The 16165-nt window shown below is 34.3% G+C and overlaps 2 protein-coding genes across 3 annotated transcripts; both read right to left on the reverse strand.

Moving 5' to 3' along the window:
- Nucleotides 1-512: 512 nt before the first annotated feature.
- Nucleotides 513-12406, reverse strand: LOC109804420 (diacylglycerol O-acyltransferase 1C). 2 transcript variants are annotated; one of them, XM_020366242.3, is made up of 16 exons: nt 10442-12406; nt 9796-9876; nt 9598-9671; nt 9435-9510; nt 9201-9268; nt 8298-8421; nt 7906-8004; nt 7114-7215; nt 6862-6998; nt 3917-3998; nt 3792-3812; nt 3375-3437; nt 2588-2635; nt 1539-1601; nt 1176-1229; nt 513-1064 (listed from the first exon to the last, which is right to left on the reverse strand). In XM_020366242.3, the coding sequence occupies exons 1-16, from the start codon at nt 10769-10771 to the stop codon at nt 960-962; spliced, it is 1527 nt and encodes a 508-aa protein (XP_020221831.2). In that variant the 5' UTR covers nt 10772-12406; the 3' UTR covers nt 513-959. The 2 variants fall into 2 exon arrangements, 1 of the variants encoding a protein (XP_020221831.2); XR_003804549.2 differs by having other exon boundaries at nt 1032-1064; nt 1539-1788.
- Nucleotides 12407-12562: 156 nt separating this feature from the next.
- Nucleotides 12563-15832, reverse strand: LOC109804423 (eukaryotic initiation factor 4A-10). Its single transcript, XM_020366246.3, has 5 exons — nt 15655-15832; nt 14667-14736; nt 14367-14473; nt 13683-14113; nt 12563-13461 (listed from the first exon to the last, which is right to left on the reverse strand). The coding sequence occupies exons 2-5, from the start codon at nt 14732-14734 to the stop codon at nt 12826-12828; spliced, it is 1242 nt and encodes a 413-aa protein (XP_020221835.1). The 5' UTR covers nt 14735-14736; nt 15655-15832; the 3' UTR covers nt 12563-12825.
- Nucleotides 15833-16165: the final 333 nt, after the last annotated feature.

Genomic DNA, 16165 nt, shown 5'->3' on the forward strand with positions numbered 1-16165 from the left:
AGAATATTAATAACTAGTCATGAGACAAAAAAAAAATTAGACGAAAATGTGATTGTCAAGAGTTTTTATTTTCTATTTCTTAAATTTTACACGAAATATAAAACATTTAAGTGTAACAAAAATATCAAAAATATAAATAATTTAAATTTTTTATTACAAGCTTATTTATTTAATTACATTATTAATAATATAATATGTATATCAACTTTTATTATATTATATAGTTAAATAATCTGACCTATATTAGACTTGAGAAACCTTTTTAATGCCTAAGTCAACCTTTTTAAATAAATAACTTTTTAAAAATTTAAACTTATCTTTTTTATTAAATAAGACAGACCGAATTTGAAATAAGTAATGTCATATATCTTCTATTTAAAGTCCGTCTTATTTGCATCTTTGATCAAAGCCATCATTAATGTAAGTTCCACAAATGAAGGGGACAAGACATCTCATGGATTTGATGTTTCAACAATCAGCTAAAATAAATGTAAACTGGCAGTTGGCAAAGATTTTGTCACAAATATTACGCACCAAAGGTACTCTTGTCCCGTATTCCTCATTTACGAAATTAGCATGTTATTAGTGCACTGAATGATGGCCATCATCATTCATAAAACTTTCTAGAAACTAGATACAGTCAAACCACTTGGGCAATTACAACTATGAGCTATCCCTCAACTCAACTCAACTAACAATTACAGCTATTAGCAGCTGCCACATGACATTGTTAGTTTGCTTCCAAAATTGCTTGCATATTGATGAAAGTGCAAGAGCAAGTTATAAAGTACATAGATCAAGATGAATTAACGTCCAAAGACTCGCAAATCACATGGAAAAGCTTAACCCAGAGGAATCACTGTCAAAGCAGATGATGATCCCCATACAAAACAAAGATATCTACATCTCAGAAAATGCAAAAGCTCATCCACATCGACAGTTAATTATGCAATGCTGCCTTAGTCAACTTCTCCTTTTCTATTCATCAAGTCATGGTAGTATAATAATACGCACATAGGTTGCCCAAGAATACAAAATATGAACCAAAAAATCATATTTCCAACCTGCCGTGCATAAAATAGCAATAAAAAACAAATATCAACTTGAAGAATATATCTTATAAGATACCTTATTAATAGACCAAAATTCTTAAATAGGACACTTTAGGGACATACCATTGAGTTTCTGTATTTATTTTGCAGGTAATTAGTGATCAAGACCAAAGGAACCTAGAAAGAGGGAAAAGACATTCGTCATTATCACATCAAGTGAACTAAAAGTACCGTTGTCATAATTATTAATTTGTCTAGACAACACTATCCTTCGCTTGGCCATAGAACTGGATTTAAACACTCACTACAGATTTTTCATTTCTTATATTGGGGAAAGTAGTTGTTTTTTTTTTTTTTTGGGGGGGGGGGGGGGGGGGGCGGGGGGTGGGGTTGCTACGAAAGTTTATGCAAATTTTATACTTGAATAATAATTGAAGCTTTAATAATGTGGAGAAATAGAAGGAGAAAACGGCAATAAGCCTTTACCTGAAACATAATTCCTATAAAAGCCCACAACTTGAACACATGGCAAGGAACGGCAATGCATAACTGCACTCAAATGAGAATGAGCAAAATTGCTAAAGGAGGAAAAAATTAAAGGCAATACAATAAATGACACAACTCAATTAAAACAACAATACCAATAATGAATATAACAACACAAGTGACATCACCACTAATATTGTCAATTCAAACAATCAATTGACAGCCGTCTTCACAAAGTCTTTAAGGAGTCCTGGAATTGATTATATTTGAAACTAGCTCAGTGAATATACTTTATATGCTCTAGCTCGAGGGGACCATTAGATATTGTAGATATCTTATATTCTGGTTAAAGGCAATTATTGAATATTGCTAGATATCCTTAATTATGGAAATTAGGAAATTCTAGGATTTACATAATTATGGTAATTAGACAATTATTCTCTGTTGTTATTACCCGTGCTTTGTGTACATTATCACACAGATTCAATCATGTCACTTGCTTGTTCATATTCCATATGGATATGCAAGCTCCAACTATCCAAGCCAACAGAAAAGTATTTTTTAATTAAATACCTAATGAAGAGTGACTGACGTGTCTGTCAAAAACACATCCAACACTCTGTCTGACACCTCACTGTAAGAGAAATGTCCGTGCTTCATAGATGCAAATTTCTCCCCAACCATGATTAGCCAATATAGATGTTGTGGTCTGTGGAACTTGGTTATGCATTGCCCAACCCCCATAATCATGTTTTCCACTTTTTTATGATGTTTGATTTTCATACGTGAAAGTGGGTTTAAAGTTCAAATGAAATAAAAATAAAACATTGATGCTTATGTGGTGAACAAATGCCCTATTTTTTTGCATGTCATTTAGAGACATCTAACCATAAACTATTTCACTTCAAACCAATTTTTTATTAAAATTAGTTTTGCAAAATAAAGATTAAATTCAACTTTATAAACGTTTACTCAATGACAAATTATAACAAACTACCAAAAGGGAGAGAGGACAATTGGGGAGAGAGGAACAGAGATGAACCACACACCTCATGAAACACCGCAGAGACCAGGAAGGCAATTAATGCAGAAGCACCCTGTACATGACAAAAATCACAATCACAAACACAACTAAAAAGAGAAAGATGAAAACAAAGAATAACAGAACAAAATTATAGAACATGAGAAAAATAAAGTGAGCTCCTCTACTAATCTACTATTCTTGTTTAATCTTGTCAATCCACATGCGAGTGCATGTGACTAATTATGCTAAAGTCGATATCTGAAGTGACAAAACAGAAAATACTTGAATATTGTATATCAGTTGAAAACATTTCACAAACAACTAAGTCTGCAATATGGAATGTGGAGATATCAAAGAAGGTAAATGTAAAGGAACAAGCACAAAAGATGAAATGAGGTCTGATTTTAAGGAAATCGAATCAAACATAAACTTCATGAAAATTTTAATTCTGCTTTTCAGTTTAAGCAGTGCAAGATCTTTACTTGCTTTACATATATATATATATATATATATATATATATATATATATATATATATATATATATATATATATATATATATATATATATATATATATATATTTACCAATAGCTCATTCTTACTCCATACATAACAAGTTGTGCATGAAAGTTAATGTTTTACATTAATTAGATAGAATATATATATAAATGATTTACAAAATATTTATTTATCATTATAGAGTAACTATATCCAAAAAAACAGACACTTCTGAAGGCATACTTTTCATTTGTGCCTAAAATTTACAGTTTAGGGTTCACCCACCAAGATGGTAGGATGTTGCTTCATTTTACCTTGGGTATACCATTCCTTATGCATGGAAAATATATGTGGCGAACCATCCATTTGTGCACAGGCTGCATATTATAAAAGAATCCATCAGTTAAATTGTACTGGTTTGAACTACAAAATGAAAGTTATAAACAATTGCTGATATGTTCTAGCATATGGTTTAGGAACCATATATTCAGTAAATGATGGAACATTTAAGACAGAATTCTTTGGGGGAACTGCAATTTTGTTTTTTCTTCCCAATTCCTTATTTTGTTAAAATAGCCTTATATATTAAGCATGCCTATATAACCAGTGGCATAACTATATCATAATTCATAATATTATATATATTATATATATATATATATGCATTGACAAGAATGTCATCTGAAAATCGGGCAAGCACATGATATTATCTCACTGAAAAGGAAACATACCATATTCCACATTCTCCAATACTGATGAAAGCAGCAGCATAAATGCAATCAACAAAGAAAAGTCGTAAGTTCTCTTCAAGAAAGTGCAGTAACTAAATCCAAGAACATGCCAGGACAAAGCCTACCTCTTCAACAGTCTTGGCATTCCACCAATCTTTATAGAACTCACGATCACCAAATCGAACAAGCTCTGCAAGTATATTTAACCTACATTGCAGCAGAGTTTCTAAGGATAACCACTACCAATATTACTCAGTTTTTTGGAGGAACAAGTCAACAAATGAATAGATTTTTATATAAACTTTTCTAAAATACTACTTTTACTAACAACAAAAAAGGCATGTTGATCAAAACCTGAAAGGTAAGCACTTGTACATGAAAACACAGATCTAAACTATTTTCATAAAACAAGAATCTTATTGATGAGAAGGGAACAAAGATTAAAAGTGCAGAGAATGGTAAGGTATCTCAAAGAAAAAGTAAGCAAACTCATTAGTAAAGTAAACCACTACAATTTCTTTTTTGTATAAAATGTCTCAGATTCTTTGGTGCATCTTAAAAAGATTTTTGAATATATTTATATTTTGGAGTATAATATGGAATCAAATAAATACTTAATAGATTAAGAAATCTTAGCCATTGTTTTCTGATTTTATTATATGGTTAGTAGTCATGCGATATTATCAGGCTTAGGCTGGTACTAGCAGTACTAACTAGTATTTGACCTAATCATCTGTATAAAGAGAACCAATGGATTAGCATTCTGTAACATATCATTTCGTACCATATCAACAATAAACATGTCTATTATTCTTTCCTCTCTTTCCCTCTCTCTCTCTCTCTGCCTGAAACTTTTAATTGGTCCTGATTTCCATAAAATCTGGAACTCCACTATGACAATGTCTTTCTCCAGTGTACCAATTGAATTATGGCAATAAGAAATTTTCTTTTTACTTTCAAACTACTGATGTTCTTCCATGTTTCTTTCTCAGTGACTGTCATCAATGTGTGAAAGAATGTTTGGCCTTCTTTTCATCAGTTTTCAGACATCCTCACCATCATTATAGTGTCTCTGTTTGATGGTTTCTACTGTTTGATTGATGTTCCCACACTACATACCATATTATGGTTGCCATTTGACCCTATTTGAGTCTGTATGGACTCAACTTTCTAACTGTTTGCCTTTATTTTGTAGGTTATTCATGCTTAGCTTCCACTTCTTTATGTTTGACACTCTTTTCACTTTTTTTTTTTTCCAAGGCATCTTTCTTTGCCATTGTTTGGAAGCACTTTTGGCATTCATTGTCAAGTTTACTAAATTACTTGTCTTTGCTCTCTTCCTTTGTATGGTAATACTATTGGTTTTCCAATGCTATCTTGGCATTGATAGGTACTGCAAAAATGATAAAGATGCAATCTTTAACCACAGTTTAATCATTCTTATGGTGATAAATCTCCCTGCCAAGTATCCTTCCTGTGGTGTAGTGGCACCTTTTCCCACTGACAATCAATCTGGTAGTGAATTGTCTACCTAATGACAATCATACCAGTATTAGCCTCTTTTGTCACCAACGATGGATTCTTTAATGCCAGAAATTCAAACCAGCCTCATTTTCAATTTTCACCTCCTAAACTTTCTTGCAATTTGAAGTTTTTGAATGCAACTCTTCATTAGTTTGTAAATTTTGGGCCTTCCACAGCCATGCAAACTTCAAACTAGCTCTTTTGCTTGTCTGTCATTCCAGCCATTTTCTCCAAGTTGTTTTCCAGCAGTGCTCATCTCGCACATTATCTCTCCACAGCACCCCCAACATACCTGAGTAATTTATTCAGCTACAGTTTATTGTTCCCATATTATTTTACCATTCTTTTAGTGGTTTTATTCATAACAACTTAAAGTTTAGTAAGATTCAACTTGAAGGAGAGCATTTGAATATCTAAAAAACTTCTTATAATATCTTCCACGCATCTAAGAATCTTTTAGAATAACTTCAAAGATCTTTAGATTTTATTGTGTGTGAATAATCAGAGAGAGAGATAGAAGAAAACTGAATTTTGTTATTATTGATATTCTAATCGCTACAATGATAGAGAGCAGGTTATATAGTGACAGAGAAGTGTATAAGAGAAGCTAGGTAGTTATGCTGACTTGTCAACAGCCAATCAGCTTACATTGAAGCTAACAACCTTCTAACTAACTGTGCTGATGTGGCAAACAGAACCCAGGCTAACCAAACTATGCTGACATGGTCAACAGCCACTCAGCTTACAATAGAAAGAGAAGAGTTCTCTCTAATACTCTATTATTGTGAAATAAACTGGTTGCCCAATTGAGAAAGCAATCTTTTGCAATATTTCCCAAGTTTATTATGTTTCCTAATTTACCTTTTTAATTAGGATTTGGCCCTATTATATTAGTTGGCCGGGGCTTCTACAATTCTACTAGTAGTATTACACTAGTAGTTGACCTAATTATTAGTATAAATAGGACGATCGAATTAGTACTTTATAACACATCACATTACACCATATCAAGATAATTGTATTATATTGAATATTCTTTTTCTCTCTCTTCCTCTACTTAAGCTGTATACTTTCAACACTTCAAATATCGTCTAGAGAGAAAATCAGAGAATCACTTAAAATAACAATCGGCAGTATTGCAGTAAAGATGGCCATAAAACAAATTTTACATCTGAAAAAGCATATACTTCGGACAACAGTCTTGCATACACATGCTTTTTAATCAGCGAGATCTATTCATCAATGTTGCAATTACTCTTCAAGTTTATAAGGTAGATATAAGCTTCAGAAAAGTTTGAAGATCAAGCAATAACAAATAGACACATAAAATCATCATTATTATTAGAAAATTGCCCAGGAAGAAGTCAACTTTTGACTATTGCTAGTTTTCATGCTCAACAATTTTCTCAGCAATAAATACAAGCATCGAAAGCTACAAACTTTTCAAAATTTAAGGTTAGTAATAGAAATTTCATGTGGATAAATTTTTCAAAAGAACACAATCACATACATATATATACAAAAAAAAAAAGGAGGGAATACAAACCAAAGGTGGAAAAAGCAGTAGAACATGCAGAGCCACACGTATACATTTGGAACAGAAAGCTTCAAAACTCTCTCAATGGCATATAGAAGGTTTCCCTTCAAAGGATGTTGAGAATTTTGTACAATAGGATTCATATACTGCAAAATTATGAACAAAATGATGTCATAACTTGAACACTGCAGAATTAGTGAATAGAAATAGAAATTAAAGGGAAAGAAATGAACCGTAAATTTGTTAACAGCTAGTGCTTACTTGTTCTATTATAAACCCCATGACTCCTGTAAATATTATCAGCTTGACAAGTTGACGAAACACCCAACCTTTTCGAACAGAAGGTGTGCGAGGATAGCTTGTCTACAACAGTAATTCATCAAATAGGACATTTACGTGTAGTAAAACATGTTTGAGTAAAAATCTCATGATAATAGAACAAAGTCAGCACACTAATACATTTTGGCAAGTGCAAACACAAGTGAACAGCCAAAAATACTTCTAAAACAAAATCTGGAAAAATTTTGCAACTTAATCCTAACAATGAACATATTACAGTCTTCATAATGCTCTTTCCCTATTGGTTAAGTGTTCAATATATAAAGAACACATTTCTTACTAAAAAAGCAAACACCACTAGAGCTACCAAAGCCAACCAGTATCATTAAGAAGTCCCATGAATGTACACTATCTTTATATTTTCATGTCAACAAGTGATGTTATAACAGGTTCTTAATGTTGGGAAAAACCCAAATCCTACATCGACTAGAGATAAGGCAATCAAAAATTATATAAGTCAAAGGCAACCTTTATCTTACAAACCAGTAATGTTGAGTTAGACCCATAACCCACATTCTAAAATGGTATCAAATCTATCTAGATCCATTCTAAAAAGACCACCCACCACTTGATACACGCATCAAACCCAATAGAACTAGGCGTGAGGGAGTGTACTAGAAAAAATCCAAGTCCACTATAAAATTCTATAACAACAAATCAGAATAATTTTGTAAAATGTATATAAGTAAACAATTCACTTAAAAGTTCCACTACCTGATAGCATAATGTAGGAGCAACCATGAAGTATGCCAAACTCTTGAAGGTCACAATGTACGGATACTCCATAATCGAAGTATCAAGTAATGTTTCTCCCTATAATGCAGGGAATCATTATTGAATAAGGGGAAAAACAGAGCGTTTATCTTTCACTAATCTGAACAGATTATAGCAGAACATCAGCAAGGAGCAAAGAAGGAAGGATTGGAGAGGGGAGTGGGCTAGATGTTATTCTAATAAGGATGAAACAAAACTGTATGTTTAGTTTTTGAACACAACAACCACAACTACAGTTTGGTCATTCATCGGGTTCAAAAACTAACCATCATATAAATTGTATAGCATATGATCTTATTTAAACATTATTTTTCATGAAAATTAACTACTACCTTTTCATTTGAAACAGTAAGTGCTCTCATATCATAGTTTGTATGTGCATATGACACCAATTTTAACCACACAATGCAAGTAAATAGCATCAACGTGACACCGGATAAAAAAGCAGAATCGCACCTGCACAGAAAAGTAACAGATCCATAAGCTATCTTTGCTATATTAATATCTATGAAATGAACAGCTACCTATGGCTATAGCTATTATATCCAATAAGCAGACATCTTTACTGTATCCCTTATCAGGAATTTCATGTCTGAAAAGAATGTCTGAGATGTAGTCCCCTTTTCTGTTGATGGAAACATAGGGATATGCTTTGATCCTATAGTTAATTAAGGCTTGCAAATGTTACATGGATGTAATGCATATGACAGCAGATGACACCTTACATAGTTTCAACAGACAAAGCTTCTGCTTTTATCACATTAGTATATTTGAAGAATGAAGAACCAACAAATTTGTTTTTCCTTGACATAACCTTTTGTATTTCTACTAATAAGAATTTGCAAGACAAGGTTCAATTTAATTCATTTCATTTTGCCCCACAACAAAGTTGTTCACATTAGTATAATGTTGAATTGAATATTTCAGGTTGTTGTTCACTTTATTTCAATATGCGTAGTTTAGTTCAGTTCAGGCAAACCTTTCTTAAATTCAATGTAGTTTTTTTAAGTTCAATTCAATTCATTTTGCCTACCCCTAAGGTTCATATATAAAAAAGGAATTAAATATCTAATGCAAAAAAAAAATCTTAAAATTCCTTCCTAGATAAAGACATTATTGTATTTGCAAATACTTCCAAGATTGATATATATTATGCGGTTGGTAATAACAAAAGCCAGGGATATTATAAACTGAAAGTTTGAAACCCTAGAATAAATTTTGAAGACTATACTGACCTGAGTATCACTAAAACTGGATAGGAGAATTCAACAGTCGTGATGATTACATGAAGTAGAACAACAACCTGCAATATTCAATTCAACATTCTCATCATGTATGGAAATATAAAAAATTATGTGATAAAAAATATCTCGTTTTATATTATGAAACTATTGTTACTTGTCAAAGAATCAAGGAATTAATGTGGACACGGAACAGTTTTTTCATGCTTAATTGACAAGATCACTTACTGGTTCAGAAATACACTTTTGTTGTGCCAACCTTTCCACTAGAAAGGCAGCAAGCGGAAATATGTTGAGACTAAGACTGCAAACAAAGCATAGATATAGTTTCAGAATGTCAAATGACAATTTAAGAACTAATCTTATTTTTCAGAGGATTCATCAAACATACCAGCACATGAAGAGGGGCCAATCTCTCAACGATTTTGAACTAAACCAAAAGCCATATTTAATCAACCAACCATACTGCAAAACATATAATACAAGAAAAAAAGTTAAAACAGCTGCACGTAGATAAATGCATGATTATATATTGGAAATTCAAAAATCTTGCGCAATAGAAATAAATAAAAAAATGGAAGAAGCAAACCTTCATTAAATTCTCAATGATAAGTCTGCTGTTCACCGCAACAAGCACTACTATACAGAGATTGAACAGTCCTGCGTGACTCTGCAATTTATTGTTTAATAATTATTAGTAAAAAACAAAACAACCATTATGAGGCCACAAGATAAACAAACAAAACAACTAAGCATGCCCCTCCAATACCAACAGTAGGTTGGAAAAACTAGAATATCCAAATTTTTATTTAATTAAACGCAACAACTGATCAAGTTAACAACCAGTACTCGTGATTAAAAAAAAGTAGCACGCAACCAACAACTGACAGTCAACCAGCGCAAAATTTATACAGAAAAAAAGTTAAACTCAAAAAGATTCGTACGCCACTATCAATTATATACACGCAAATTTCAATAGCTCTCTAACATATAATAAATTTTTTAACCACGTATATAATTTTCTCAACTACAAACCTACTGGGAGCAATAGCACAAACACTAGATATGTATTATCGTTATTACTACAAAATATTGAAAACTGTATGCCGCCGGTAAGATTCGACGAATTACATATACAATAATAGAATTTTTTCATTTTCGTGGATTGAGTGGATTACGAGGCAAGAAACTCTCCATGCAGGATTTGAAATGAAGAAGCAGCGGAGGAAATAAACCTGTCTGAAAATGTTGTCGGAGCTGAGCGGACTCTCCTTGATTCTGCGGTGAGCGGGAACGGAGGGACGGTAAGCGTATTTGACCTCGGCGACTAGTTCTCGGTCATTGGCGGTCGCATTATCGGAGTCTGCATGATTCATCTTGGGATCTTGATTCTCGTCGTTGCTCTTTCCGTTCAAGGACTCGTCGGAGCCTGAATATCTGACGGCGTCTTCGGCGTCGAAGAGGCCGCCGGCGGAGGTGGCGCTGGACTTGCGCCGCAGTCTGAGATCCGAGTCGCTTTGGACGGAGGCGGTGCCTACGCTTTCAGACACATCGGAGATCGCCATCGGCGAGGAGTAACGGTTGCTTACTCTGTCGCCACGCGGCACTCACGTGGCAGCGCAGAAACGATTTGCTCTTTTAACGCAAAAAGACTCTGAATGTCTTTTATAGAGAGAGAGAGAGGGATCGGAATCAATTACTAAAGAAGATTCGAAAAGGGGCTGTGGAATAGAAGAGCGAAATTTCGACAAGTGACGAGAAATGTCGTCATGGAGATTAACTCTTTTTCTTTTTTTTCTTTTGTTTTCTATTTGTGAATATGTTTGGTTAAAAATTAAATTGAAGTGGCATGTGGGAGAAGAATAATAGCCTAGTCACTGGTCATACAATTTGGAATCTTGTTTTGCCTTCTTATCGAATATTGTATTCTTTATTTAGTATTACTGTAGACGTTGGGAAGGGAAGCAGAGCAGAGCGAATGCCGAATGAAATGAGGTTGGACTTGAAAGGTTCCCAATTTGTGAAGAAAATACGCGGGAGGCACAGCTTTCCGTTAACACGTAACGTAAATGCGGACTATTATTATTTATTACTGAAGCAATAAATGTTCCCTTCAATTGCTACGTCGTCCCCCAAGACTCTTGCTCATGCTGTTGGATGCATTTTGTCCCTTTTTTAAGGTTTTTTTACGTTATTATTTTTGTTTACGTCGTATTTTCAAATATCAACGGAAAACGCCAGTCACATTGGAATCATTAGCATTTAGAATTACAAGGTTTTTTAACCCCCTCCATTGATTGTGAGTTAATAAACTAGCTATTATTCCCTCCATTTTCCTTGTTTCACTTTGACCTTTTATTTATTTTTTTCGATGAAACATACATCTCACCTTTAAACAGACTTCAAATTCTTTTTTTTTTTTTTTTGGCGAACGCGATGTTAGCTAAGGTTAAATGACCACTCACAACTTCCGAACCCAGTCCTTAAAAATTAGAAACACGTTGATCACAAATATATAACTTTTTTAACTGCAGTTCGCATAGCGTATAGCCAAAGAACATCGAGTAATCAGGCCCTTAGCTCATCGCACATTGAACAATACAAGAGGAAGCTAAGCCTTAATCAACCAAACAAAAACCAGTTTCAATTTCCTTTGTCATTATCGGGTTTTAATATTAAAATACGTGTAATAACATTAGTAGGAATACTTTATCTGTGACCCTAATCACCCGACAAAACAGGCTTCTTCGACGTTGTCACAAGTAAATAGCAACATTAATCACCCACCGCCACTGACTTTCTTTCAATAACCTACACAGTATTTCAAATTACCAGTAAAGTTGCTCAAGAATTAAAACATGATTTTAAAATCTTGAAATTTCAATATCATCCTGCTCATAAACAAGTTAACCAAGTGTTCCATAAATGCTTACAACATTGACAACCACAGAAAACAACTTGTGACTGATGATTTGACGAGATTGCAATCCATATAGCCTTTTATGGAAAGTAGATAAACACAACCAAATATCTTTAGCACCATGGTCTTCCCATCTTTGGAACATCGAATAATAGACAAGTTGATAGCTACTTCAATTGGGATTATAGCAGCAATAATCACTAGAAACAGGCTACCCATGACCAGTTTCATTTTATTAATACCATTTTCAAATTGAGGAAATGAAGCAACCAAGAAAATGAACTGTTCTTTAAAAAACATAATATGTAACCCATGAACCTAAAAAATAAGTACCACAGCACACAACCGCCATTAAATTAATGTTTTGTCTGCAATGCCATGAATCAACTTCGAATACATATAATCAAATTATCTCATGTTAGAATAGCCAAAAACGTATACCAAAAACCTTGCTTGTTAGAAAGGTGCAACAACGACCAATACACCAATTCGGACAATAATGTGATTCCACATTGCAAGTACTTATCACTTGGGACATTCAGACAACTGACTGTAAATTAAATTACTACACCTATTAAAAAAGTCAAACAAGGTTTACGAGCAGAAATACAACAAAAGGGGCAAAAAGGAAAAGAAACATTACATAACACTTACCTCAGAAACCAACTTCCCTCTAATATGATAGAACAAAAAATCTCATCAAAGGAGTTCAGCAACATTTGAAGGCAGCTCCTCAATTACCACGTTGTAAAACTTCTGGATGTCATACAGCATTTTTTCATCATCCTTTGTGACAAAGTTGATAGCAACACCTTTCCTACCAAACCTCCCACTACGTCCAATACGATGGAGATAGTTCTCAGGCTGTGTTGGAAGATCGTAATTTATAACCAAAGACACTTGCTGGACATCAATACCACGAGCCAAAAGATCAGTAGTTATTAAAACACGGGAGGACCCAGAACGGAATTCACGCATAATAATGTCCCTGGTATTCTGATCCATGTCTCCATGGGTTGCTGAGACTGTGTGATCTCGGCTTCGCATCTTGTCAGTCAGCCAATCAACCTTTCTTCTGGTGTTCACAAAAATGACACTCTGAGTAATAGCCAATGTCTCATAAAGATCACAGAGTGTGTCAAGCTTCCAGTCCTCTTTATCAACATTGACATAAAACTGCTTGATACCCTCCAAGGTGAGCTCATCACGCTTCACAAGGATTCTCACAGGTTTGTTCATAAACTTCCTTGTGATCTCAAGTGCCTCAGGAGGCATTGTAGCAGAGAAAACTCCCACTTGAATCTTAGTTGGAAGCAGCTGGAATATATCATAGATCTGATACAAATGAAATCAAGATTTGCAGTTCATGCATTAAATTAAACTAATCAGAAATACAAATAAGGAAATAAATAAATTTAATGAAGAAACTTGATGAACATGGTTAAAAGGCATGAGTTTATCATCAATATACAAAAATAAGAAATGCATGGGTACTACATATCAGACACAAGAAATACAATCAGTAAATTAACAAGGAGTTATTAATTAACAAGCACCTGATCTTTAAAACCACGGGAAAGCATTTCATCAGCCTCATCCAATACAAACATCTTAATGTGATCCGGCCGAAGTGACTGCCTGCGCAGCATATCAAATACTCGACCAGGAGTACCAACAACAACATGGACACCACTTGATAGAATGCGTTGGTCTTCACGAACACTGGTACCTCCCACACATGCATGCACCTTCACACCAAGGTAATCTCCAAGTGCCCTCATAACCTTTTCAATCTGCTGAGCAAGCTCCCGAGTTGGTGCTAAAACCAAAGCTTGGCAATCTGTCAAACTATAGTCAAGTTGCTGCAGAATTCCAGAGCAGAAAGTTGCTGTCTTCCCAGTTCCAGACTGAGCTTGTTGTATAACATCAAGTCCTTTGCAGAATGGAACTATTCCCCTTTGCTGAATAGCTGATGGCTTCTCAAAACCTAAAACACAAATCAAACTAGTCTAAATCATACATCCATAGATCAACACTAGCATCAGGACAACAAACACCACAGTTTACACAAATTTAGTGAAATAAAGCCTTACACCGTTACCAAAGAGTAATACTATGACCATATATTTAAAACAAAAAAAAATACAGAAGAATTTCATGGTCCACTCCAAAATAATAGAGCAATAAATAACAATTGGCATCACATGAAAATAAAAGAGGACACAGAAGGTTAAATCTACCATATGCATAAATGCCTCTAAGGAGATTCTCTTGCAAGCCCATAGCATCAAAACTGTCATAAACCTCATCATAAGATGTGAAGAAGTCCTGTACATCAGATGTAAGCCTGCAACATCAAATTATCAAAATCAAAAAAATAACATTAGAAACCCATAGGCCATTGCAATTGGACATGTAAAATTAGACTGAAACATGGAAGACAATCACAGCAAAGAAATGATAATGAAACACAATTCTATACAACTACTTCGAAAAACAATAATGAAAAAATAAAACTTAAAATAAGTGGAAGATCTTACAACTCATTCATCTTGCTATCATATTGACGAGTATCAAACTGTGATCCCTCGGGTGCAAGTCCTGCCATGACTGCAAGATGAAAAGAAATACTATCATGACGTCATCTATTAAAGCATGTTTGGTTTGGTGCCCAGCCAATCCAAAGCCCATTTGCAGCTCAAATGGGCCACAAAAATGCTAAAAGCATGTATGGCAAATGCAAATCCATGTACACACTCGAACATTATTCTCGCTCTGCAGCCAAATAGGCGACAAATTTTGCTTTGGCCATTATGAAGGGAAAAAAACATTGTTTGTGAATTGATAAAAACACTAATAATTCGACATAATTCAACAATACTGCAATTATACTCCAGAATTATTCTATCTAATACCACCCAAAAAGTTTGAAAAAAAATAAATAAAAAAAATACCACCAGCTTCTTAAACATCAACTCAATTTATATGCAACCTAACTCAAAAAACAGCTCATTCCACGTCAAAAAACAATCTATATCCACACTATACATCAGCAGCGATTCCGACGAAATCACTTTCAAATATATGTTGGTGTTTCCGATCACACGCCACTTCACTCCAATAAAATCAAGTTCATAAACTCCAATCCGAGTTCAGAACACACGCTAAGCAAATCAGCACAAGAAAAAACAAAGGTGACAAAAAGAAACACAAGCGCAAAAGAACACAGTCGGAACAAAATCAAATATCAACAAACAAACGAAATCCTTAAAAAGAATAAATTAGGCGTCACGAGCGCAAAGGAAACAAATCAAATACATCCACAGGATACTAACGGTATCGAAAGGAAACAGAATCGATGATAAAAGGAAGTTCCTAGTTCCTAAGCGTTCGCAAGGGTTGAAACCAAGGCATCATAAGCAGATCCAATCGTAAAATCGCGGTAACAGCTACATCGATTGAATAACGGCGTAGAAAAAGAGAGAGAGATGGCGTGGAATCGGAGGAGAGAGAGGGAGTGAAAGCAACCTTTGGACGACGGAAACGTTGGTTGATCGGAGGAGAAAAAGACGAAGGCAAAGAGAGTGGTGAGAGCAGTTAGGGTTTCCCAAACTGCTCAGATCTACGCCGCGGAAAGAGAGAACAATGCGTTTTTGCGAAAGTGAGTGGGAACTGTGAGAACAAGGAAGATTATAGCAACATAATACCCCTCTCCTTTTTGGCTTAGGGAGTGTGCTCTTTTTTTCTTCTGTTCCTATTTTGCCCTTGCCCTTGCCCTTACCCCCACTCACTTTGCACCCAGTCAACGGGCATGGGTCAAACCGCCATCAGATTTTATTCAGGATGCACCGTTGTTGGGCTCCGGCCCATAATCAGAAAATTAGTTTTATGTTTTTAATATACTTAACTTTTGAAAAAATAGGTAATGCAATATAATTTTATATTATTATTTAATCACAAATTATTATTTATATTAAATGATTGACTTTGATAATAAATAATTAAAAAAACATTATAATAATAATATCTAATTGATTCA

The sequence above is a fragment of the Cajanus cajan genome, chromosome 1 (genome assembly GCF_000230855.2).
Source record: "Cajanus cajan strain Asha chromosome 1, NIPB_CcT2T_4, whole genome shotgun sequence".
Classification (NCBI taxonomy): domain Eukaryota; kingdom Viridiplantae; phylum Streptophyta; class Magnoliopsida; order Fabales; family Fabaceae; genus Cajanus; species Cajanus cajan.

What these genes read in the sequence shown, in the direction of transcription:
- LOC109804420 (XM_020366242.3), bottom strand. Translation starts at nt 10,771, where the DNA reads ATGGCGATCTCCGATGTGTCTGAAAGCGTAGGCACCGCCTCCGTCCAA. An exon ending in AAAAGTGTATTTCTGAACCA is followed by an intron (nt 9,269 to 9,434) that starts GTAAGTGATCTT and finishes TGAATATTGCAG; the next exon opens with GTTGTTGTTCTACTTCATGT. An exon ending in TTACTGTTTCAAATGAAAAG is followed by an intron (nt 8,005 to 8,297) that starts GTAGTAGTTAAT and finishes CCTGCATTATAG; the next exon opens with GGAGAAACATTACTTGATAC.
- LOC109804423 (XM_020366246.3), bottom strand. Translation starts at nt 14,734, where the DNA reads ATGGCAGGACTTGCACCCGAGGGATCACAGTTTGATACTCGTCAATAT. An exon ending in GATAGCAAGATGAATGAGTT is followed by an intron (nt 14,474 to 14,666) that starts GTAAGATCTTCC and finishes TTGATGTTGCAG; the next exon opens with GCTTACATCTGATGTACAGG. An exon ending in TAGAGGCATTTATGCATATG is followed by an intron (nt 14,114 to 14,366) that starts GTAGATTTAACC and finishes TTTGTGTTTTAG; the next exon opens with GTTTTGAGAAGCCATCAGCT.